Raw genomic sequence first — 27506 nt, 5'->3', positions numbered from 1 at the left:
TAGTTCCTGCTGAGAGTGCAATGATTATATGCACCGAATGACAGCAATTAAAATTTCGCATTATGTCATAAGGATATCACAATAGTATGCCTTTGTTACCTCCAGACCTGGCAATTCTATACTCCATAAATTTACCATCATTCAAAACTCTGCTGCCATATCCTGGTTTGAGGTACATCAAGTCTGTTTGGTGCCAATTTGTTCGAGCATGGAATGATGAGTGAACAGACTTGATGTACCTCAAACCAGGATATGGCAGCAGAGTTTTGAATGATGGTAAATTTATGGAGTTTATACAATGCCTCTTAAACTCTTCAAGTTTTCTACCAATTTCTGATCTCCTCCAGCCCAAAGCACTCAGTTAGTGGTAGTAAAATTCTGATCTTCTCCATGTCAATTCATTTATTCCATTTGTGATTGAGCAATCATCTGCTATGGCACTCAAGATCCAGAAATGTTTTTGCACCTTTCACCACCTGTCCAGCACCTACCCCAGTTTCTATTCTATGATTGTCTTTTAGTTTCCTTGATAATGCTCATGAAGAGCCGAGGCTTTTTTTTTAATTTTTTTTTAAAAGGGAAGTTTTTTTTGTCTGTTAGCTTATGGAAATAATGGTGAGAGATTCAGAGCAAACTTTAGATATACCAAAAGAGGGTCAAATTGAACCCACACTAGGAATATTGTGCATAGATCTAATCTTCCCATGAAAGGGAGATTTGCAAAAGAAGCACAGAAAATGTCACTAGATAGATTGCTGGGATGATGACTCATCCAATGAAAATAGATTAGTTAGACTGGGTTCCAACTGACTTGAATTTTGAAGAATGAGATGGTATCCTATTGGATCATACAAAATTAAATGGCTTGACTGGATAGATCCACAAATGATATTTCCCCTGGTCGAGTTGTCTAGAAACAGGGTACAGTCATAAATGGCCAGCCATTGTCAACTGGGATAAGACATTGATCTTGTGAATTCTTTGGCCAAGATGGCTGTGAAGTCCCAACCATTAAATATATTCAATGACCAAATCCATAGATTTTGAAATAGAGGAAATCAAGAGATGCAAGGTCAGTGTAGGGATGTTGCACTGAGGTAAAATATCTGAATGAATGTGGCAACGGATATAATGAGCCTGCCAGATCGCTACAGTAAGCAATTTTCCGTCAGATGCACGTGCTCCTATTTTACACTTCACTGGTAGGAACAGGGTGTAAAGTTAAATTAACGGACTACTTTGATGTGAGAAATGGGATGGAGAAGCATTCATCATTCCTCATAGCCTCATTTTACAGCACCAGCCAGCAAAATAGTCAAAATGGCAATATACCCTCAGAACTCCCCACCCCCTTGAATTACAATCTATAAAAATGTACTTCCTGCAATCACTCTGTGGCTTACTAAGCAACAGAAATTTTGAATAATGTTACTACGGCTATAACAATTCTCAACTCAGATAATTTCCATAAAGCTGGGTCATCCACATACTTACAGAAGTATGGATGTTCCATTGCTTCCTTAGCTGTAAGTCTCTGCTGATGATCGTAACGAAGTAGTTTATCCAACAAATCCAAGGCCTCCGGACTGACCAGGTGCCTATTCTCACTGTGAATAAACTGCTCCCAGCGCTTCCGAGAATGTCTGAGGAACAGTAAATGATTCATTAGAAAAGTGAATTAAATCTTTAGAATACAATCTATGTATGAATACTACCTAAAACTGGATATAGCTTATCAAATGTCACTTAATAAACATTTAACATTTAATTCATAAAATTTGTATAAAAAGTAATTAACTTCAAAATAAAACCATATTTACTACTCCTTTACACATGGGAGAAAAGTATTACATTTCCACTGATAATCATTTATAGTGAACAAATCTATGCAACATCGATCCATCCACTTACTCCACAGTATACAAATTAAAGCAAAGTACAACGTAGCAAATGAGCGGGAAGCAAGAGGTTTAAGGAGCAACAGAAGATAACTAAAAAGGCAATACGGGGAGAAAAGATGAGGTGTGAAGGTAAGCTAGCCAAGAATATAAAGTTAAAAGCTTCTTTAGGTATGTGAAGAGGAAAAAATTAGTTAAGACCAAAGTTGGCCCCTTGAAGACCAAAAAAGGTGAATTTATTATGGGAAATAAGGAAATGGCAGATGAGTTGAACAGGTACTTTGGATCTGTCTTCACTAAGGAGGACACAAACAATCTTCCTGATATAGTAGTGGCCAGAGGATCTGGAGTGACGGAGGAACTGAAGGACATCCACATTAAGCAGGAAATGGTGTTGGATAGACTGATGGGACTGAAGGCTGATAAATCCCCAGGGCCTGATGGTCTACATCCCAGGGTACTTAAGGAAGTGGCTCTAGAAATCGTGGATGCATTGGTGATAATTTTCCAATGTTCTATAGACTCAGGATCAGTTCCTGTGGATTGGAGGGTAGCTAATGTTATCCCACTTTTTAAGAAAGGCGGGAGAGAGAAAACAGGGAATTATAGACCAGTTAGCCTGACATCGGTGGTGGGGAAGATGCTGGAGTCAATTATAAAAGATGAGATAGCCGAACATTTGGATAGCAATAACAGGATCGGTCCGAGTCAGCATGGATTTACAAAGGGGAAATCATGCTTGACTAATCCTCTGGAATTTTTTGAAGATGTAACTAAGAAAATGGATAAGGGAGAGCCAGTGGATGTAGTGTACCTGGACTTTCAGAAAGCATTTGATAAGATCCCACATAGGAGATTAGTGGGCAAATTTAGGGCACATGGTATTGGAGGGTAGAGTGCTGACATGGATAGAGAAGTGGTTGGCAGACAGGAAATAAAGAGTAGGGATTAACGGGTCCCTTTCAGAATAGCAGGCAGTGACTAGTGGGGTACTGCAAGACTCGGTGATGGGACCGCAGCTATTTACAATAGGATGAAGGGATTCAAAGTAACATCAGCAAATTTGCAGATGACACAAAGCTGGGTGGCAGTGTGAACAGTGAGGAGGATGCTATGAGAATGCAGGGTGACTTGGACAGGTTGGGGGAGTGGGCAGATGCATGGCAGATGAAGTGAGGTTATCCACTTTGGTAGCAAAAACAGGAAGGCAGATTACTACCTAAATGGAGTCAAGTTGGGGAAAGTGGAAGCACAACGGGATCTGGGGGTCCTTGTACATCAGTCTACGAAAGTAAGCATGCAGGTACAGCAGGCAGTGAAGAAAGCGAATGGCATGTTGGCCTTTATAACAAGAGGAATCGAATATAGGAGCAAAGAGGTCCTTCTGCAGTTGTACAGAGCCCTAGTGAGACCACACCTGGAGTATTGTGTGTAGTTTGGGTCCCCTAATTTGAGGAAGGACATTCTTGCTGTTGAGGGAGTGCAGCATAGGTTTACAAGGTTAATTCCCGGGATGGTGGGACTGTCATATGCTGAGAGAATGGAGCAGCTGGGCTTGTACTCTCTGAAGGATGAGATGATATCTCATTGAAACATACAAGATTGTTAAGGGCTTGGACACGCTAGAGGCAGGAAACATGTTCCCGATGATGGGGAGTCCGGAACCAGGGGCCACAGTTTAAGAATAAGGAGTAAGCCATTTAGAACGGAGACGAGGAAACACTTTTTCTCACAGTGGTGAGTCTGTGGAATTCTCTGCCTCAGAGGGTGGCGGAGGCAGGTTCTCTGGATGCTTTCAAGAGAGCTAGATAGGGCTCTTAAAAATAGCGGAGTCAGGGGATATGGGGAGAAGGCAGGAACGGGGTACTGATTGGGGATGATCAGCCATGATCACATTGAATGGCAGTGCTGGCTCGAAGGGCCGAATGGCCTACTCCTGCACCTATTATCTATTGTTTATACTCCTCCCCCTTTCCCCACACCGATATTAAACTTCTCAGGTAAATGACAAGTTTCTTCCCATCCACAAATACAATATTATGTGCACTTAAAAATCAACTCGGAAGGAGCAATCTCAGATTAGGTTAATTTGTTTCACTCAATCCAGTTATTCAACTCACTGGCCAAGAGTATCATTAAACCGAGGATCCAGTTCGATGTGGTATTTCTTGAGGTAGTCAAACAATTCATCAGTTCCTAAAACCTTGGCGATGCGAACAAGCTAGAAGAAAGAAAAGTCGAATGTATCTTAATGGGCACTCATTCACAACAGGATATTGTGATCCATTCATTGATTTTTCTTTAAACAAAGTCACAAGGTCAAGCCTACGTTCACTTTTACTACACTTGAGCATTAATTAATTTTGAAAATTATTAATATTGATTTTTAAGACCTGGATTATACGACTTGAACACAACTCCCATCATTGAGTCAGTACTTGATTCGGAAATCAGACCCAATGCTTTCATTTGGAGAACAGCAAACTTCTTGTTCACTCATGTCTTGAGCAATAAGCAAGTTTGGTATTCCGAAAAACGCAAGGAATCATGGGATTTGTCAAAGGTCACTCCCGATAAACATTCCCGGCAACTGTGCTCCTGCATGTGTAAAGACCTGCGTTTCATCCGTGGTCAGGATTGAACCCGGGTCTCTGGCACTGTTGAATTGCTGCTGGACCGCCCCCTCCGAGTGTCCCACCCTGTTCAGGGCGGCCGGAGATATCCGAGGTGATCCTGGACTGACGGTACATCGGCCGTGGAGTGGAGTTAGCTCGTCTTCTCCGCGCTGGGTGTAAGGCTGGGCCGCCGTTGTCCCGGCCGGTGTCCCGTCAGTCCAGGGTCACCCCGGACATCTCCGACCGCCCCTAGACAGGATGGGACACTCGGGAGAGGACAGTCCAGCAGCAATTCAACAGCGCTTGCAGCACCGGAGACTCTGGTTTGATCCTGACTATGGATGAAATGCAGGTCTGTATACATGCAGTAACAATATTTATCGCGAGTGACCTATGTGACCTGGGCTTGCGTAGTCGGAATAACTAACTCGCTCATACCTCCCTCCATTAGGTAACCAGTTATTCAATGCAGAGATATTCTGAAGATCAGTATGATGTTAGATCAAAAAGTAGGCCAGTTAATTCTAGATTATCTTATTAGTTTCCAAGAAGTTTCCAACGAGACTACCTGCAATTCTGGATTTGATATGATACTAACATTAGCAGTTCAATATTGTGCACATTAACTGTTGACTTAGAATGGAAGAATCTCTGAAATCACAAGATCCAACTCATAATATTGAAAGCACAATTAAATATTTAAGCATTTGCAAAACCATGTGCATGTTGACATTTGAAGCGACAATGGAGAATGTTTAAGGCAGGTGTCAAGTCAGTTTACATAGACATTGGGTTCTATAGCAATGGGTCTCTGCTGACATTGGCTTTGAACAGGTCAGATCAAATAGCCAGGGGTGTCCTGACAGTATAGGAACACATCTGCAGTCAATAATGCTCTAGCCTTTTCTATCCCCTCACATTTTATGTTGAGATTTCACATGTGATTTTTCTTTTGCATATTAAATACTGATATACAATATAAATAACGTAAATAGTTTTATCTTAAATGCACCATTGAGAAGAAATGCACATGCACCAATGAAAAATCATAATGCAAAAATGTAGCATGTGCGCTTTTACATAATTAATGTGGCATGACCCTTGAAATTCTAATATTCCATTTTAATGCTGTCTATTCTGCAAATCAATGTGTCTACCCCATTAGATTATGAGAGTGGAAGAAATCTCTCAATCCCTAATGGCACAACCAGAAATTAATGTGGTCTTTTCAGCATCAATTCTTTGCTTTGTTGATTTTTTATTATTCGTAGCAAAGTGGATCTTTAGCTGCATCACTATTTAGCATATTTCAATCGGATACAAAGCATGTTCAGTCGCACCCCTGACAGAAAATTGCTTCACTTACAGTGCCATCCATAATGTTTGGGACAAAGACCCATCATTTATTTATTTTCCACAATTTGAGATTTGTAATAGATCAAAACATGTGGTTAAAGTGCACATTGTCAGATTTTAATAAAGGTTATTTTTATACATTTTGGTTTCACATGTAGAAATGACAGCTGTGTTAATACATAGTCACCCCCCCCCCCCCCCCCCCCCACCCCAGGGCACCATCATGTTTGGGACACATGGGTTTACAGGTATTTGTAATTGCTCAGTTGTGTTTAATTGCCTCCTCGATGCAGGTATAAGAGAGCTCTCAGCACCTGGTCTTTCCTCCAATCTTTCCATCACTTTTGGAACCTATTATTGCTGTTTATCAACATGAGGACCAAAGTTGTGCCAATGAAAATCAAAGAAGCCATTATGAGACTGAGAAACAAGAATAAAACGGCTAGAGACATCAGTATTTGTAACTGTTTGGAGCTCATTGCCTCCTCGATGCAGGTATAAGAGAGCTCTCAGCACCTGGTCTTTCCTCCAATCTTTCCATCACTTTTGGAACCTATTATTGCTATTTATCAACATGAGGACCAAAGTTGTGCCAATGAAAATCAAAGAAGCCATTATGAGACTGAGAAACAAGAATAAAACGGCTAGAGACATCAGTCAAACTTTAGGCTTACCAAAATCAACTGTTTGGAGCATCATTATGAAGAAGGAGAGTATTGGTGAGCTTACTAATCGCAAAGGGATTGACAGGCCAAGGAAGACTTCCACAGCTGACGACAGAAGAATGCTGTCTATAAATAAAGAAAAATCCCCTAACACCTGTCCAACAGATGAGAAACACTCTTCAGGTGTGGATTTGTCAAAAACCACTGTCTATAGAAGACTTCATGAACAGAAATACGGAGTATACACTGCAAGATGCAAACCACTGGCTAGCCGCAAAAATAGGATGGTCAGGTTACAGTTTGCCAAAAGTACTTAAAAGAGCAACCACAGTTCTGGAAAAGGGTCTTGTGGACAGATGAGACAATGATTAACATATCAGAGTGATGGCAAGAGCAAAGTATGGAGGAGAGAAGGAACTGCCCAAGATGCAAAGCATACCACCTTATCTGTGAAACACGGTGATGGGGGTGTTATGGCCTGGGCATGTATGGCTGCTGAAGGTACTGGCTCACATATCTTCATTGATGATACAACTGCTGATGGTAGTAGCATACAGTGCATTCAGAAAGTATTCAGACCCATTCACTTTTTCCACATTTTGTCATGTTACATCCTTATTCTAAAATGGGTTAAATTCATTTTTTTATCATCAATCTACACACAATATCACATAATAAAAAAGCTTAAACAGGTGTTTAGAAATTTTTGCAAAATAATTAAAAACAAATAACTGAAATATCACATTTACATAAGTATTCAGACCCTTTACGCAGTACTTTGTTGAGGCACCTTAGGCAGTGATTACAGCCTCAAGTGGGTATGACACTACAAACTTGGCACACCTGCATTTGGGTAATTTCTCCTATTCTTCTTTGCAGATCCTCTCAAGCTCTGTCAAGTTGGATGGGAAACGTCGATGCACAACTATTTTCAGGTCCCTTCAGAGATGTTTTATCGGGTTCAAGTCCGGCTCTGGCTGGGCCACTCAAGGACATTCAGACTTGTCACAAAGTCACTCCTGCATTGTCTTGGCTGTGTGCTATGGGTCGTTGTCCTGTTGGAAGGTGAACCTCCACCCCAGTCTGAGGTCCTGAACGCTCTGGAACAGATTTTCGTCAAGGATCTCTCTGTACTTTGCTCCGTTCATCTTTCTCTCGATCCTGACTAGTCTCCCAATCCCTGCTGCTATAAAAACATCCCCACAGCTCTGGTGGACTCCAAACAAGTTGTAGAAACATCTCAAGGATAATCAATGGTCAGATTTTCCTAGGGGATGGGAGTGAAACGGCCTTGGAGCCTTTCTGACGGTGTTGTGGTTAGCAGTGGTCCAAGCTCTCCCCCCGGGGCCACACGGTGTTGTCGTACGGAAATAGTCGTCGGTGTCCGCCTGCGGTGGAATGGAAAGAGCCGAACTCCCGGGGAAGGTAGAAGATGGGCGGCATGAGATCGTCAGGGCTCAGGTCCGGCGAGCAGGAACGGTGGAGGAAAGCATCTTGATATTTCAGGATGCACCGAAGCTCAATTTTGAGGGTCTGAATACTTATGTAAATGTGATATTTCAGTTATTTCTTTTTAATTATTTTGCAAACATTTCTAAATACCTGTTTTCACTTTTTTATTATGGGGTATTGTGTCCAGATTAATGATCAAAAAATGAATTTAATCAATTCTTAGAATAAGGCTGCAATGGAACAAAATGTGGAAAAAGTGAAGGGGTCTGAATATTTTCTGAATGCACTGTAATTAATTCTGAAGTGTATAGACACATCCTATCAGCTCGTTCAAATAAATGCCTCAAAACTCATTGGCCGGCGGTTCATTCTACAGCAAGACAATGATCCCAAACATACTGCTAAAGCAACAAAGGAGCGAGGCAAAGCTAAAAAATGGTCAATTCTTGAGTGGCCAAGTCAATCACCCAAAGCTAAAAAATGGTCAATTCTTGAGTGGCCAAGTCAATCACCCAATCTGAACCAAATTGAGCATGACTTTTATATGCCGAAGAGAAAACTGAAGGGGACTAGCCCCCAAAACATGCATAAGCTAAAGATGGCTGCAATACAGGCCTGGCAGAGCATCACCAGAGAAGACACCCAGCAACTGGTGATGTCCATGAATCGTAGACTTCAAGCAGTCATTGCATGCAAAGGATATGTAATAAAATACTAAACATTATTACTTGCATTTACATGACATTGCTGTGTCCCAAACATTATGGTGTCCTGAAATGGGGGGAACCATGTATAAACACTACTGTAATTTCTACGTGTTGAAACCAAAATGTATAAAAATGGTCTTTATTAAAATCTGGACAATGTGCACTTTAACCACATGTGATTTTTTTTCTATTACAACTCTCAAATTGTGGAGTACAGCAGCAAATAAATAAATGATGGGTCTTTGGCCCAAACATTATGGAGAGCACTGTATGTCACATTTAAAGAAAACTCATGCTTTGCAATTTTGTGTTTTACTTATCCAGGCACAACAACATGTCCGCAAGGATAACCAAACCCAAAACTCACTGAGCAACAGTCAATTCAGGCTTTAATTTAGCAAATTTCCCGTGGAAATTAGAACACATTTCTTTAGAACTATCATGTAGGACCCAAGTTTAAGGTGAGATTCATTACTGAATTCTTCAATGCAACTTTCAATAATGTGGTTCAGTTTCCCAACAATGCTATACTTCACATTGAGAAATGTTTTAAATGCCAGTTACTCAAGATGAACAAGCAATTGCCCAGAAAGTACAGAAGCCATCATTAATTCAGGAAGGTTCCATTAAATCATGGGTATTTGTAATGCCTACTGAAATTGTCAACACAAGTCACACTCAAGACTCTGAAGAGAGAGAAAAGAAAGAAGGGGAAAAAAATCAAAAAAAAAATCGCACGGATAAGGCAATGAAAAAAAAATTGCACCGTTTCTCAAGCTGATCAGAGACCTACATCATCACTCTTACAATCTGTGAAGCAGATCACCTGAAATCACAGAACTTACCACAATAAAGTTCATGAAGCAAGAGACTCATATTCCACTTGGGTAGATTACTGTAGCCGACAGTATGAACAATGAATTCCACAATTTGGGGTAACTTCTTACAACCACCCCCTCCCTCTTTCTCTCCCTCATCTCCCTCACATGCCCCACTTGCATCACATGCCCCACTTGCATCTCACATGCCCCACTCAGACTTGCATCTATTGCTCCCCACCTACATTCCTTCAACTGGCATCATAATTCACAACTCTTCAATCCTTTTGTCTCACACCTTTGTTTTCATCTCTGGCCTTTGACCAACCATCTGCCTATCAGAAACCCCATTGTCTGTCTTCACCTATTAAATGCCCGGCTGTGTTTCTCTCCCCCCCTCCTTCCTCTCTTCTAACCTTCTCTTCTTTTGGATCATTAAAACCTTTCACCACTACCTCAGCCAGCGTTAATAATATTTGTCAAGTTTCCACTGTTTGAGACGTTCCATTTGTTGTCTTCATTCCCCCTCCTTCTCAGAAAGTTAAAATATTTGTTTTTTTAATTTTTTCTAGTTCTAATGAAATTAACAATTTCTCTCACTACAGAACTACCCATCTTGAGATATATTTCCAGCATTTTCTGTTTTCAACAAAACCCTACCTGATCATAATTATCATGTCCATGGAAGAAAGGCTCCTTGCGGAATATCATGCTGGCCAACATGCATCCCAGACTCCACATGTCCAGACTGTAATCGTACATCTGGAAAAAGAAAATGCAGATTAGGGTACTGAGCAGACAAAATGCATTCAAAACAACAGCATTTGGCATGACATGGGTGTTGTATGTGGTTCAATAGATATTTTTTTAATCCAACGTGTCCAATCAAGCACAAAGTTCATCTGCAAATTTTAACTAAATTATAATTATAAAAGAATGCATTTACAATGTTTCTAAATTACCTTCTTTCACAAACAGCACATTATAGAAGCACACAACTTTACAACAAAGCCCTTTTCTTTATTCATGCCAATAAGCAATAGGCAATAGACAATAGGTGCAGGAGTAGGCCATTTGGCCCTTCGAGCCAGCACCGCCATTCAATGTGATCATGGCTGATCATCCCCAATCAGTACCTCGTTCCTGCCTTCTCCCCATATCCCCGAACTCCCCTATCTTTAAGAGCTGTATCTAGATCTCTCTTGAAAGTATCCAGAGAACCGGCCTCCACCGAGGCAGATAATTCCACAGACACAACTCTCTGTGAGAAAAAGTGTTTCCTCGTCTCCGTTCTAAATGGCTTACCCCTTATTCTTAAACTGTGGCCCCTGGTTCTGTACTCCCCCAACATCGGGAACATGTTTCCTGCCTCTAGCGTGTCCAAACCCTTAATAATCTTCTATGTTTCAAAAAGATTCCCTCTCATCCTTCTAATCTCCAGAGTATACAAACCCAGCCCCTCCATTCTCTCAGCATATGACAGCCCCGCCATCCCAGGAATTAACCTTGTAAACCTACGCTGCACTCCCTCAATAGCAAGAATGTCCTTCCTCAAATTAGAGGACCAAAACTGCACACAATACTCCAGGTATGGTCTTACTAGGGCCCAATGCAACTGCAGAAGGACCTCTTTGCTCCTATACTCGACTTTTCTTGTTATAAAGGCCAACATGACATTCGCTTTCTTCACTGCCTGCTGTACCTGCATGCTTACTTTCATTGACTGATTAACAAGGACCCCCAGATCCCATTGTACTTCCTTTTTCCCACAACTTGACCCCATTTAGATAGTAATCTGCCTTCCTGTTTTTGCTACCAAAGTGGATAATCTCACATTTATCCACATTAAACTGCATCTGCTATGCACCTGCCCATTCATCCAACCTGTCCAAGTCACCCTGCATTCTCATAGCATGCTCCTCACAGTTCACACTGCCACACAGCTTTGTGTCATCTCCAAATTTGCTAATGTTACTTTGAATCCCTTCATCTAAATCATTGATGTATATTGTAAATAGCTGCGGTCCCATCACCGAGCCTTGCGGTACCCACTAGTCACTGCCTGCTATTCTGAAAGGGACCCGTTAATCCCTACTCTTTGTTTCCTGCCTGCCAACCAATATCCATGTCAGCACTCTACCCCCAATACCATGTGCCCTAATTTTGCCCACTAATCTCCTATGCCATTCCCTATAATTTGTTGAAGAATCAAATTAATTTTATTAATTAGCCCCTTGACATGCAGATTAGATGCCCTGTTTTAGGATGGCAAAGTTTAAATTAATGATGAAGAAACAATTTCACTTTTACCAGAAAAAAAACCAAGTTTCATTTTAAATGCAATTAGATTTTCTTTAAATCTGGAGAAAAGCCGCTGCCAAGAAAATGATAAGGAAAGTCACTGGGACAGCTCTCAAAATACTTCAGGCAAAATATCAGGGGGGGGGTCGAGGGGAAAGGTGATATTTGGAATGAGGAGCCAAAACAAAAAAAGAGGACCATGGTATAAAAAGAGTTGTTGACCTACACACCCCCCACTACCGATCCTTATAAAATGTAATCTACAAATCACTTTGTTTCTGATTGTACCTGGTAGTCAACTAGCAGCTCGGGACCTTTAAAATATCTGGAGGCCACTCTAACATTGTACTCCTGTTCAGGATGGTAAAACTCAGCCAGTCCCCAGTCAATTAACCGAAGCTGTGAAATAAATGAGACAGTTAAGTATCAGGTAATGTGCTGGAAATGTATTAGTGTTCTTCATATGAAAAGCCAAATATATGGAGAAACAAATATTCACTGGATGGAGCTATGATTCTTTAAGATGACATACATATATAGAGTACCCTCCATTATGTTTGGGACAAAGACTCATCATTTATTTATTTGCCCCTGTACTCCACAATTTGAGATTTGTAATAGAGAAAAATCACATGTGGTTAAAGTGCTTAGAATTATAATGTGTTTAATATTTTGTTGCATATCCTTTGCATGCAATGACTGCTTGAATTCTGTGATCCATGGATATCACCAGTTGCTGGGTATCTTCTCTGGCGATGCTCTGCAAGGCCTGTATTGCAGCCATCTTCAGCGTATGCTTGTTTTGAGGGCTGGTCGCCTTCAGTTTTCTCTTCAGCATATAAAAGGGATGCTCAATTGAGTTCAGATCGGGTGATTGACTTGGCCACTCCAGAATTGACCATTTTTTAGCTGTGAAAAACTCCTTTGTTGCTTTAGCAGTATGTTTCGGATCATTGTCTTGCTGTAGAATGAACCACATGCCAATGAGTTTTGAGACATTAGTTTGATCTTGAGCAGATAGGATGTGTCATACACTTCAGAATTCATTATGATACTACCATCAGCAGTTGTATCATCAATGAAGATATGTGAGCCAGTACCTTCAGCAGCCATACATGCCCAGGCCATAACACCCCCACCACAGTGTTTCACAGATATGAGGTGGTATGCTTTGGATCTTGGACAGTTCCTTCTCTCCTCTATACTTTGCTCTTGTCATCAATCTGATACAAGTTAATCTTCATCTCATCTGTCCACAAGAACCTTTTCCAGAAGTGTGGCTGCTCTTTTAAGTAATTCTTGGCAAACTGTAACCCGGCCATCCTATGTTTGTGGCTAACCAGTGGTTTACATCTTGCAGTGTAGCCTCCATGAAGCCTTTTTGTTCATGAAGTCATCTGCAGACAGTGGACATTGACAAATCCACACCTGACTTCTGAGGAGTGTTTCTGATCTGTCGGACAGATGTTGGGGTATTTTCTTTATTATAGAGATAATTCTTCTGTCTTCAGCTGAGGAGGTCTTCCTAGTCCTGCCAATCCCATTGCGATTAGTAAACTCACCAGTGCTCTCTTTCTTCTTAATAATATTCCAAGCAGTTGATTTTGGTAAGCCTAAGGTTTGGCTGATGTCTCCAACAGTTTTATTCTTGTTTCTCAGTCTCATAATTGCTTCTTTAACTTTCATTGGCACAACTTCCTCACGTTGATAAACAGCAATAAACATTTCCAAAAGTGATGGAAAGACAGGAGGAAAGACTAGGTGCTGAGAGCTCTCGAATAGCTTTATTAAGGAGGCAATTAAACACACCTGAGCAATTAAAAATGCTTGTGAAGCCATGTGTCCCAAACTTTATGGTGCCCTGAAATGGGGGGGACTATGTATAAACACAGCTGTAATTTTTACATGGTGAAACCAAAATGTATTAAAAAAATTCCCTTTAATAAAATCTGACAATGTACACTTTAACCACATGTGATTTTTTTCTATTGCAAATCTCAAATTGTGGAGTACAGAGGCAAGTAAATAAATGATGGGTCTTTGTCCCAAACATTATGGAGCCCGCTGTATGTATGCACAACATAAAGGGCACAACAGACTTCGTAACTTCAAAAATGAAGATGACCTTTCATATTTCAAATCAATGATTTCCCAATCATTTTCCAAAATGAGCTTCACAGCATGATTGGGACTTTACACAGGAATGGAGCAGGTCTAAGTTTCAGAGAAAGTAATTTCGACAAAAATTGAGGGGAAAGATCATGTCTACACATCAACAGCAAGAAAACATTCTCAAAGCATCTAAAATATAATATTTACAAACAAATATTAATTCGCCTGTAGCAAAGTTACGAACAAATAATAACCCTAATGTACTTCCACACAATCAGTTCAGAATTTCAACACTGAAATAATAGTATGTTTTCACGTCGCTAACAATAGAAGATTCCACTCAGAAATAGCACTGACAACAGCAGTCACCTCCCAATTTGATGTTGCAGAAATGTAATCAAGTACTAACATTATAAAAAGTTGAACTGGTTTTTTAAAAAATTGCAGAGTGCTAAAAATGCTTACGTTGCTACTTGAGGTCTGCACATTTTTGTTCCCCTAAGAAACCCATTTAAAAACTTGTTTTACTTTAAATTATATTTCATCTGAAGCTTTGTATAAATGTTCTGACAACAGCTTAATGCCCTTAAATTAAGAGCCACGCTATATACAATTTTTGCAAAAAAAGCATTCGGTTATTACCTTACAGGATATCATTTAGAATAAGGATTTGCAGGTCTCATTTATTATCCTGCAGCTTGCCCACTAGTACCATAAAACCACTAAAGCAGCCAACCTGCAGTCACTCATACCTTTCTCTGGGCATGGTCGATCATCACATTGTGTGGCTTCACATCTCTGTGCATAATACCCATACTGTGGCAGTAATCCAACGCCTATGGGGAAAACAAAAGTTATGCAATGAGTATATTTTCATGCCTTTATTCATTGTTTCTCTACCCCCATTCTTCCACAAGGTATCAAAGACAGCATGCTCCATGTACCTAGTTGGTCACCAGCTGCTCGGAACAGCCACCCTGAGCAACCAATCCTTAGAATGGAATAGTTGTCTTCCAATTATCAAAATGAAAAAGTAGTGCAGATGGAAACACAAAACAAAAAAAGCATCTTCTGGAATTGCTGTGACTTGTGACACTATCCCTCTTCATTATACAACATACAAATTCCCTTAAAGTTTACTTTAATTAAATCTAACCACACAAAAGAGACAACATTGTGGTCTGTTGTTGGACATTATTGTTAAATTAGAAAGGAGACAGTCCCTTTAATATCATTAGCAATCATATTGTTCCTAAACATTTTGTCCAGTGGAAAAAAACAGTGCATTTACTTTCCCTGGTGTGAGGAAAGCACCACATTCCTAAATTGGCAGAGGGCAGGGAAGAGGAGCATCTGCTCTCAGCCTGACCTCCAGATGAAGCACCTAATGGTTTATCCAGAAGTGAGAGGCCTGCCACCACCTGAATGTCAATCACTAGCTGGACACCCACCAAGTGATGCAAACATTGGTGTGGGAGAAGCCTGGTGGCCACGGCAATCTCTGTACAGAATTATTTCCTGCCAAAGAATCATCAGTGAAGGGTAGTGGCGGGGAGGGCACTGACACAGCAAGGATGACCTAAAAAGGGAACAAAAGCAAAGAGAAGCTAAAATTCATAATCAATAAACACCATTCAATTGACTAACTGGAAGAACTTAAGGCTTCCAACTCACCTTGAGAATTTCATACATGTAGAACCGGATGTCATAATCCACCAAGATCTGATACAGTTGCTAGACAAAGAGAGAGAAAAAGGGTGGGAGGGTGGAATGGAATTGGAGGAAAATTCAGCATGAGTGAGTAAAAGGCTGTACACAAATGCAGACCAAACAGAAATATCATTAAATACAATAACTGCTTTGATTACATGTATACAAATCTGCAAGCTCACCTTGAAATCAGTGTTATCGATGTGCTCAAAAACAAGAGCTGGAGTTCTCGACTGTGGAAAGAACAAGATTACAATTTAAGATAGAACATATGTCAGAAACTGCCAGCAATCATAACTTCATTACCTACCACAAAACATATCAACAGGAAATGCTGTAGCCAATGAGGTTTGTAATGTCAGTGGCCACCAAGTTAACCACTGTGAAGTAGAGGTTAAAAATACATTTTCATAAAGTCACATTGAGGCTGTTGCATGTTGTCAAGTCTATGACTGTTCCCTTTAATCAACTGCACGATGGATTCTCTCAGCCCGAGGTGCTCCACAATTCCCAGGATTATGAAAATGATTCATTGTTCCCAAAACAAGCTGCTAGTTAATACCAAAAAACAGCCCAAGATGCTCCTTCCTTATTGCTGCATAAAAGCTGTGCTCCATGTCCAGTACCATCTTTCCTTACTACCCCCATCAGCCATAGCCAAAACTGACCTGCATAATCTTTTAAGCAGTATGCCAGTATACAAAATATAATGCATCATTTTGTTCCTGAACATTAATAAGTTTAGAAGAAATGGCAGAAATCATAACTTGGACATGGGAAGAAAAAGCCGAAGACACAGCCTCTCAGTTTCCCTCACGTTCCGCAAAATTATCAAGTTGGGCTGAAACAGCTCCTGTTGAATATAGTTGGATTGCTAAGATCCTAAGGAACAGATTTGTCAAGGACAAAATATGGATTGCTAGGGCAGGAGGGGGCTGCAGTGGTAAGGTTCACAAAGGGGCATGATTACTTATGGCTCTAGTTTACTATGTGCATGTGAGTTTTTTTGGGCATGCCATCTTTAAAAAGCTCAAATCATTTCAGAATACATTACATACCAACGAATGGGGCAAGTGTATTTTGAAATCTCGAGCTGTCAGGTAGAAGCTACAGTAGAAATTGGTAGTGCAAGGGTTGTGGATTTTGTCAAAGGGAAGACATGACTTGTGCAGCAAGTAATCATATCATGTTTACAACTTGGCAGCTTGACAAACACTATTAGCATTGAATAGTGAGGTCAGTGCTTATAAAACAATAAAATTAAAGCTTCAGAGATTGAACATGTTTAAAACAATCCTGGGATCAATTAAAAGATAAGGCTATTTTATCTTATCTCACAGTGAATTAACATATTATTATATGATCCAATATAGTAGCACTTTTACACACAGCAACAAACAGCGAGAGATTAGCCAATCTATTTTTGGTAGGGTTAATTGAGTGAGGATTACATAAGTGAATAATCACATGTACCTTTGGTTATTAACGAAGGAATGTTAAAATCTGGTGCCAGCACAGTGGTGCAGCAGTAGAGTTTCTGCATTACAGCGACGGAGACCTAGGATCCAGGCGATGTCTGTATGGAGTTTGTATGATCTACCTGTGACTGTGGGTTTTCTCTGGGTGCTCGTTTCCTCCCAAATTCCAAAGATGTGCAGGTTTGTAGGTTAATTGGCTTCTGTAAATTGTCCCTAGTGCTTCGGACTAGTGCTAGTGTACAGGTGATCACTGGTGGGTGTGGACTTGGTGGGCAGAGGGAGGGCCCGTTTCCATATGTAGGAAAGAACTGCAGATAGTGGTTTAAATCGAAGGTAGAAACAATATGCTGGAGTAACTCAGCGGGTCAAGCAGCAGCTCTGGAGAGGAATCTGTGATGTTTCGGGTCGAGACCCTGCTTCAGAACCTGTCCTATCTTTAAATTAAAACTAAATCCATCCAACTGAACCAGAATACACATCCTAGTTTGCCAAATATTTTGCCAAACGAAGATAGGAATAGCACTGCTTCAGAACGTCAGCTCAGATCCATATCGTTAAGTGCTAGTGTGGGAGGGAAACACGTTTTGTAACTTTGAGGAGAGTGCAGTATCAACTGAGCCACTCTAATCTCAGCAAACATGCACTTCCTTAATGTTTGATGGTAAGGCATACTTTAAATCTAGAGAACATACCAACACTGCTACTCACCACAGGGTCCTTTACCACATCCAGCAGCTTGATAATGTTGGGACCCCCACGAAGGTTTTCCAGTATCTTGATTTCTCGCTTTATTTTCTTTTTTTTCACAGGCTGTAAAGTTATAACATCTTTTGAAAACTATCAGTTGCACGAAGAGAGACCGAGATATTACTCTGAGGGTAGTGACAATTATTGACAATATTTTCAAAGATAGCAAGGTGCAAATAAGTAAGACAAAAGTCTGCACTTCTTTGCTTGTATATTTCAAGCCCTATCGTATATTAACTAAGAGGCAGAAAAGCAACCTGCAGCACACAAACTTGTAACAAAATTGCCAGCAGTTATGTCGTGCGACAGACACAATTTATTCTCTGACCCAGAGTAACCTACAAATCTGCCATGCCGTCCTTCTCAAATAAGGCTCCATATAATCTGTGTCCAATCGAGCGTAATCATGGCTTGATTCTGCTGTATCAATTGGCATAGGATAAATAAGGTCAAAGTACTCAAAACAAATGGTGCCTGGGGAATCGAGTTTCATGGAGCACCTATACCACTATAGGGGTAAATGAGCGCTGTTCCACTGCAATGGGCTTCACTCAAGTTTGGCTGTGACCAGTGTTCCAGCAAACCAAATAAAGGGCTAAAGATCAGGCTCTGGTGAGGGAAAATTTGGAAAGTCAGAAGAGGCAGAGAAGCAAAATTATGATAACCAGAATCTGTCAGGGGCAATGCGACGAACACAAGAGTTAACTTCCAACTAGCATCCGGGCAGGGAATGTTAGGAAATTGACAAACATAGCTCTTTATCTGAATGCGCACAGCATTCCTAACAATATGGACAAATTAACAACACAAATAGAAATAAACACAGGCTTAAGGCCATGGTAGCAAATTGAATGTAACTGGGAATTCAAAAATTCCAGGATTGTTACATTTCAGAAGCAACAGAAGGGAGGTAACCCAGAATTAAATAATGTGGTAAAGCAAAAAGGGAAGGATATTAGCTCAGAAAATTAATTAGGACACGCAACTTGGGTGTAGCTAAGAAAAAAACAAGGGGTGAGGGGAAAACATTGGTAGGAGTCATGCATGGAGTTTCCTTCACTCCTCTCTCATCCTGCCCTCACCACCCCAACTCAAAATACTTGTATTGTAAGGCTTTGCATACACCAGAAAATTAGAAGTAACACCTCAACCTAATATGTAATCTGGGCAAACAAAATCAGCATTGTTAAATGTATAAAATATATAAAAGAATGATATTCTTGATCTGCATACCAAGGAACCAACATTGAAACTGACGATTTTATCTGTTGTTGTGTAATAAAAAAAGGTTAATAATCAATCACATTCACAATAATACTTTATTAGCCAAGTATGTTTTGCAACATACGAGAAATTTCATTTGTCAAGTCAGTCATACAAATAAAAAGCAACGGAACACACAAAACACATTAACATAAACATCCATCGCAATGATTCCTCAACATTCCTCACTGTGATGGAAGGCGAAAAAAAGTTCAATCTCTTCCCTTTGCTCTCCCGCGGTCGGGTGCCTCGAGCCCTCCATTGATGGGATGATCTTGACTCGCGTTACCGGCGGCGGGCCCTCCGCTTGAGGCAAATCAGCTCCCCCGTGCCGGGGCTGGTCGAACCTTCCGCGATGTTGGAGCTCCCGACATCCATGGCCTCTCCCGATACTGCGAGCTCCTGATGTAAAGTCCGCAGGCCATGGTTGGAGCGATCCCAGGCAAGGTATCGACTCCGATGCATGTCCACGCCCCGCGGTGGGGCCCAAGGTCAGAAAAAAATAGTGTGGGCGGTTGCCAATCCCCGACAGGAGTAGGTCCGAGGGTCATCGTCTGCTTGTCTCTGAAGACCGGGAACCGGAAGAGGGAGCGAGACGAGCCAACAGATGCTGGACAAAGAGCCGGTCGGAGGAGGTCTAACCTGCACCTTCAACTGTCAGCTGTCGGAGGCAGTGCTGCCTGGGGCACGAAGGCTGAAAGGCCAGAGGAGAGGGACGGCCCACTGTACGAGGGGAGAGGCAGTCAGGCTAAGGACAAGCCGCGCACGGAGAGGCCGTGCCGCTAAGAACAAAGAAGGACCATTGGTACTTTGAGTACTTAGTAACTTTGATGACACTAGATACATGGTGTCTCTGTGTACTTTGTGCATTGTATGCAAAAATCCAAAGAATTTCACTGTACCTAGGTACATGTGACAATAAAGTATCATTAAAACATTGAAAGGGAGACCTGGTTGTCCTTGAACACAATTCAATGGAAAGTTGCCACATGGGTAAAGTGAGCGATTCGGAAGTCAAACTGTATGCTAGTCCTTGTTGCAATAAAAAAAGACAATTTGCTCTAGCTTTGAGAGTTAAAAGCGTGATATTGAGCTCTAGTGAGATAAAATCTGGAATGCATGCAGGTCTGTTCGCTTAAGAATATACTTGCAAGAGGGACCACAGCAACGCTTCATCAGATTGATTCCTGGGAGATGTGTCATACGAGGAGAGATTAAACTGAGCCTATACTTAAAGATGGACAATCTCATTGAGATGAAAAACATGCTTACAGGGCCTGAAGAGCATATGCAGAGTTAGCATTTCTCTTAACTGGGGTGTTTAGAACTAAGAAACATTCTCAAAATAAAGGGGTGGCCATTCAGGGGGGGAAATGAGATGAAATTTCTTCATACCAACTGTAATCAGATAGGCAGCATGTACATGATTATATGGATTAACCAAGTCCACACAGCTGCACCACATCTTTGCAAACCAGGATTGTAGTTATTTCAACTGCTGTGCTGATCCCTGGAAGCCCCATGCAATTAAAATATCACAGTATTACAAAGAGTAGTTAATAACTTTGGTTTATATAAGAGTGCCGAGTTTAAACAGCTATTTATAATAAATTGTCTGTGGATTCCTGGTGAAAGAAGGTCACCAATATCTCCAAGTACATTTTCTAAAGATATAATAGTGACAGCATTAATAAACAATTAGCTGAAGACAAAAAGCCAGTTCTTAATATGTATAAAGTACATGGTAATTACAACGAGGAAGCTGAAATTATATAACCAGGCTGGTTTTCATAGGGGTGCTAAATCTGACTGATGCAAGTAAACCTGCTACTTCCAGCTGCATTATTCATTTCATTTGTCAACCATTTGATGACTCACACATGAACCAATTTCCACAGCATTTAAACAACAGTCATAATCCTGTTCAATAGCAAAACTATGAAAATAGAATAGTTTTTGTACAAAAGTGATCAGAATTAATCGACTTATACCCATGTTTATTTTGGACACATCCGTGAAACTAACTCAAAACATTCAGGACTTCTTGATAATTCAAGGAAAATGGCCCATTGTTACATTGCCAATAAGCATCAGGTGCTAACAGATCTTAGCCAGAAACATTATTCAGCTGCACCTCAGTGCATAAGGCTGAATGAGAGATCACATGAAAGTAAATGGCAGAGTAATACTAATGGGATTGTTCCAAGAGACAACAGATGTGTTGGGCCAAGTGGCTTCCCCCTATGTTGGAAGAAAATGAGAATGGGAAATAAATCCCCTCCAATGATGATCAAGGAACTGCAGGTCAGGTAGCATCTCTGGTGATGTTTCGAATCGACACTCTTCTTCAGTCATGTCAAGAGTATTTTATTATCAATATGTCCCAAAATGGAACAATTAAATTGTTACTTGCATCACAACAGATATGTAAACACAGTATTGCAAAATAACACACACAAAATATATATATTTTATATATACACACACATATATACACACACATATATACATATACGTGTGTGTGTGTGTGTGTGTGTGTGTGTGTGTGTGTGTGTGTGTGTGTGTGTGTGTGTGTGTGTTTTTCTACTTACGTGAAAACACCACGCAGTAGCACTTAAATTTTTACATATTCTGACTCGCATTTTTCCCCTCCGCGCATTAATCAGGTTCACTTAAGATGTCATGCTACATTTCAACGCCACGCTGGAATGTTCTGGAAACCAACCCCCCACCCCGCCTGCCTGGCTCAGTCGCACTGAAGATGTGGCCTCACTCTGGTCGTCCCACGGCCTCGCTCAGGTCCACGCCCACCCGCCACCTCGCTCAGGACCACGCCCGTCCGGAGCCTCGCTCGGGTCCTCAGGTCCATGCCCACCCACGGCCTCTGCCTCCGTCCCTCACACGGTACGGTGCTCCCTCCTCACCACCCCTCCCCCCCTCAGCGCGATGCTCCCTCCTCACCACCCTTGCCTCCCTCCACGCGCCACTCCCTCCTCACCGCCCTTCCCTCACACATACTTCCCATCGCGGACCAAATATGCCTTGAAAGTAATAAGGCCAACTCTCAACACCATGGTAAAGGAATTCAATCCCACTTATACACCCAGCTGTTGATAAAGTTATTCAAGGTCATTTTCCAACTTCACATTCCTGACAACAGCTCAGAAACTATAGCGACTTCAATGCACATAGTTCTGAAATTTGTTCTGAGCAAGAGAAGGACCAACATTGCAAAGTCATAAAGTTATCCCTTCAACACACCCCACCCCCCTACCCCCGCTCCTCACCCACAACCCCCCCCCCCCCCCCCCCCACACACACACACAACCCCGCCCACAAACCCCCCCCCCCCACCCCACCACACACCCCCTTGTCCCCCATAACCCCCGCGATGCGTTGGAGGAACGGGTGAGTGCTGGAATATTGCGTTGGGGGAGCAGACCTAACGGGTCTGCACTTGGCCTTGTATATAATAAAACAAATTATAATAGTGCAAAGGCAAAAATAATGTCCTTTAAGTCGATGTAGTTCGGAGCTTATTTGGACGCTGTAGTGTTTAATAGCCTGATAGCTGTAGGGTAGAAGCTGCTCTTAAACCACGTATAATTTCTTCCTGATAGGAATGAAACGAGAGTGTGACCAGGGTGGTGTGGGTCTCTGATGATGCTTCCTGTTTCAGCCAGTGACTCGTTTAAATCCCTTTGATGGTGGGGAGGTTAGTACCCATGATGGACTAGACAGTGTTTACCACATTTTGCGATCATCTTCGTTCCTGGGTGTTCAAGTTGCTAAACCAGGCCGTGATGCAAATAGTCAATAAATGCTCCCTACCGTACACCTGTAAAGGTTCAAGAGAGTATTCGTTGGCATACCAAATCACCTCAATATCCTCAGGAAGGCAAAGATGGGGTTTTTCATGATTGTATCAATATGCTGGGTGTCCAGGTCAAATCTTTAGAGATATGCACATCCAGGAATGCGAGATCTTGACTCTCTCCACCACCATCCGTCAACGAATACAGGTTTGTGAATCGTCGTCTTTCCTCTTCCAAAGTCCACAATCAGTTCTTGGTCTTACTGACACCGACAGCATTTGGTCAGTCGATCGATTTACCTCCTGTACTCTGAATCATCATTATCTGTAATTCGTCCAACACTGGTTTTGTCAGTGAACTTGAAGATAGACTTCGAACTGTGTCCAGCTACACAGTCGTTGAATATGAAGTGAAGAGAGCAGGAGGCTGTGCACACTGTCTTGAAGTGCTATGATGGTTATCAAGGTGGAAGTGTTGCTCCCAATTTGTACACATTGCGGTCTGTTGAAGAGGAAGTTGAGGATCCAGTTGCAGAGGGATGCGCAGAGATCCAGTTCCCCAAGCTTGGTAACCAGCATGGAGGGGATGATGGTGTTGAACACTGAGTTGTAATCGATGAACAACAGCGTGACGTATGTATTTTTATTGTCCGTGGTCCAGTGCCAGTGAGATCGCATCCTCCGTTGACCTGTTGTGGCAGTAGGCATATTGCAGTGGGTCCAGGTTCTTGCTGAGGTAGGTGTAGATATGTTGCATAACCAACCTCTCAAAGCACTTCATCACCACGGACATTAGTGCCATCAGTCAGTAGTAATTGAAGCATGTCACTTTACTATTCTTGGGCACCAGTATTATTGATATCCTTTTAAAGCAAGTGAAAACCTCAGAACTTAGCAATGAGAGATTGACGATGTCCACAAAAAGTCCAGCCAGTTTGTCTGCATGGGTTTTAAGTACACGACCAAGTATACCATCTGGTCCAGGCGTTTTTCAAGGATTCAACCTCCTGAAGGATCTTCTGACGTCAGCCTGAGTGTGTAATACCATTGGGGGCTTAGGAAGACACATCAGCATTCTCCCATTCAAAGCATATGTAAAAAGCATTTAAAAAGGACCCGACCCGTAATGTCACCTATCCATGTTTTTAAATGTTTACAATTTATCTTCTCATCTATAAGAAGACACCGAGAGACTACAAGTGTTGAAATCTGAAGCAAAAAGAAACAAGCTGCTGGAGGTACTCAGCAGGTCAGGCAGCACTTGATATTGAACTTGACATTTCATCTTTACACAAACAACCGGCTGTACGTTTCCCTCCCGAGTTGCTGTTTCACCTAATGAATTCCTCCAGCGGCTTTTTTTTTAACTTCTAACCTATAACCTCAACCATTGTTTAAGGCGAAATATTTGTCAGAGAGTTCCTTACAATTTTCTCAGTGCTTTAAAATTCACATTGCAACATTTTTCAATTTTTCAATGAAAATACATAATTCCTAAATTTCCAGTAGGTGGTCACTTGATCTAGAATAAAGCTTCCCACACAATCTAGCCACTGCAGAGAAGATTCCAATGTCTCCTACAGTGCCTGCAATCAGGCATCATTCCAACAAGTCTGATGATTAAATTCTAGGTAACTACAGATCGAAAAATTCCCAAACTACCACCCCAGGCATGAAATGCACATTTTAATTAATATTTAATATATATTTCACGTAGCCCAAAAGTAAAAGATGGGAACACACTTTATTAAATAGTAGTTGAAACAGCAAGTAAATAATATTCCAAATACCTTGGTTTATTTAATTTAAGACTTCATAATCCACATATAAAACTCTCTCTTTTGGGAGAAGAAAACATATACTGCATGAAACAAAGGTCATTTGTCAGTTTAATTCACAAATACTTGAGATATTTGTCAATTCTGTTTTACGGAAGACCGTAAAACAGCATAGCCAGTTGGCATGCACTTGCACATTTGAGGATGGGAGAGTTGCAAGAAATGGGACCCTTCATCAGAACAGTAACCTAATTGTTGATTTACGTCTCTCTCCATTAGCACTAGCATTGTTTCTTCCATTATTTTACGAAAATAAACTTTTTTTTGTGGCGCATTGGTACTTTGTTCAATGTGTTACAAATGGGTTTGTAATGCATGAAACATGGAGTTTCCATTACTTTCATGAACAGATGGGCCAGACAGTATTGAAAAAGTACAGATGTCTGCTATCTTATGCAAAGGCACTGTACTTTAAAAAGTACCGTACTTTAAAATAGAGTTGGGTTAGATTTACAGACAATAGTTACTTAGAACTATTTTACAAGACTCCAATTCTGCCTCATTTTCGCACTCTTTCCTATTACATAGAAACATAAAAAATCATGGCTGATCATCCAAAATCAGTATCCCATTCCTGCTTTTTTCCCCATATCCTTTGATTCCCTTAGCCACAAGAGCTAAATCTAACTGTCTCTTGAAAACATCCAGTGAATGTGGCAGATAACTCTAGATTCACAACTCTCTGGGTAAAATCGTTTTTCCTCATCTCAGTCCTAAATCGCCTATCCCTTATTCTTAAACTGTGAGCCCTGGTTCTGGACTGCCCCAACACCGGGAACATTTTTACTGCATGTACCCTGTCCAATCCGCTAAGAATATTATATGTTTTCTACAAATCCCCCTCGCATCCTAAATTCCAGTGAATACAAGCCCAGTCGACCCGCTCTTCCATCATATGTCACAAACGCCATCCCGGGAATTAACCTGGTGAACCTACACTGCACTCTCTCAATAGCAATAATGTCCTTCCTCAAATTAGGAGACCAAAATTGCACACAATACCTCAGGTGCAATCTCACCAGGGCCCTGTACAACTGCAGTAGGACCTCCTTGCTCCTAAACTCAAATCCTCTCGCAATGGCCAACATACCATAGGCTTTCTTCACTGACTGATGTACCTGTCATTCTGAAAAGGACCTGTTAATTCCTACTCTTTGCTTCCGTCTGCCAACCAGTTCTCTATCCATGTCAATACTCTACCCCCAATACCATGTGCTCCAATTTTGCACACTAATCTCTTATGTGGGACCTTGTTTTTGAAAGTCCAGATACACCACATCCATTGGCTCTTCTTTATCCATTCTACTTGTTACATCCTCAAAAAATTCCAAAAGTCAAGCATAATTTCCCCTTCATAAATCCATGTTGACTTTGACAGATCCGGTCACTGCTTTCCAAATGCACTGCTATAACATCTTTAATAATTGACTCCAGCATCTTCCCCACTACCGCTAAGGCTAAAGGGCCTGTCCTACTTGGGCGACCTAAGCTGCGAGTTTAGAAGAGCTTGCCCTGGACTCAAACTCACAGCATGATCGACACGTGGTCCTAGGTCGTATGAGGTGGCTGGAACTCTCCTTCATGCTCGAGGGAGGTTCTCACCTACTTGTGGCCTCAGCTAGGTCGCGGAAAATATTTCAGGATATTGAAACATTTTCTGCGAGTAAAATTTGGTCGACTTTGGTCTTTTTCACTCTTAGTGCAGTGGAGTGGGGTCGCTATTTACTTACAAGCACTCGAGGGCAGCCATAGGCAATCTCCTTCGCTGACCAGCCATTTTGATTGGCTCATTGGAATTTCACGACCTAGGAAGACCTACTGGTAGGTAAAATGCCCGCTGAACTTTATTAAACTTCTTAAAAGTGTCTGCACTCCTTCTCCCCCCCTTCTCCTCCTCTCTCCCCCCCCCCCCCCTCCCTTCTGTCTCCCTTCTCTTTCCCCCCCCCCCACCGCAGCGACCATACTGAGGCTGCGACTAGTTCCCAGAATGCGGGAACTCCTCGCGATCATGAAAGAGACTCACCAGAGACCACCAGCGAATATGTGGCGATCATGTGGTGAGCGCAGAAGTCTCCTGCACTCACCTAAAAAGTTGCCTGAGTGGGACTGGTCCTTTAGACAAGACACAACAATTTTATCTCACAGAAAGAGAAACACAAAATGCGAAGTGAACAAAAAATAGATACATCGCCATTTGAACTGATCTGAACTGGTAAAATGAAGAAAGCATTAACTTTTCCTTTTGATCTCTCCTTCAACCAATCGCTAGGATCGTTAAATGGTTTTGTGCACTGCTAATTTAAAAGACTTCCCACTGCGATCTCAATTAACCTACTACAGTGCATGCCGTGTTGCCCAATGCCACTCCACATTTGTTCTGCATCCTATAATCAGTTGAAAAACATTCTTCTGATGGAGTCAATTGTTCACTGTGGGGTGGCTCCACAGGTGACCGATGCACCCTACTATCTAACATCGCTCAATCATGTGAACCTTCAGTGAATGCCAACAGGCTAAACACTCGGGCGAAGGAGGATCAAACCACACCTCAATTCTATATTTCTTCACACTGCAGCCAAAACTATTCAAACCCTTTGTCTCTTCACCTCAGACCCACAAGACCAGTCATGATGTTTCTTATTGCCCTACATGCTGAGAGCTCTATCATTATATATTGATTAAAAACCATTAGTTTTGCTTTTGGCCCCATTTGCTTTCCAAGCAATAAATAG

General features: G+C 41.5%; 1 protein-coding gene across 2 annotated transcripts in view; it reads right to left on the bottom strand.

Moving 5' to 3' along the window:
* csnk2a2b (casein kinase 2, alpha prime polypeptide b) overlaps window positions 1-27506 on the bottom strand; it is a 44310-nt gene that overhangs the window by 2174 nt on the left and 14630 nt on the right. Inside the window, exons 3-10 of one of the 2 annotated variants that reach the window (XM_055648656.1) lie at window positions 17821-17922; window positions 15817-15867; window positions 15599-15646; window positions 14677-14760; window positions 12101-12211; window positions 10172-10273; window positions 4019-4119; window positions 1495-1643 (exon numbers count right to left, since the gene is read on the bottom strand). In XM_055648656.1, coding sequence (XP_055504631.1) covers window positions 1495-1643; window positions 4019-4119; window positions 10172-10273; window positions 12101-12211; window positions 14677-14760; window positions 15599-15646; window positions 15817-15867; window positions 17821-17922 — 748 coding nt within the window. Of the gene's footprint in view, window positions 1-1494; window positions 1644-4018; window positions 4120-10171; window positions 10274-12100; window positions 12212-14676; window positions 14761-15598; window positions 15659-15816; window positions 15868-17820; window positions 17923-27506 lie in introns of both variants that reach the window. The other variant, XM_055648655.1, reaches the window with a different exon arrangement.

The sequence above is a fragment of the Leucoraja erinacea genome, chromosome 17 (assembly GCF_028641065.1).
Source record: "Leucoraja erinacea ecotype New England chromosome 17, Leri_hhj_1, whole genome shotgun sequence".
Lineage (NCBI taxonomy): Eukaryota > Metazoa > Chordata > Chondrichthyes > Rajiformes > Rajidae > Leucoraja > Leucoraja erinaceus.
The sequence above is the reverse complement of the archived record's forward strand: the minus strand, read 5'-3'. Positions and strand labels throughout refer to the sequence as shown.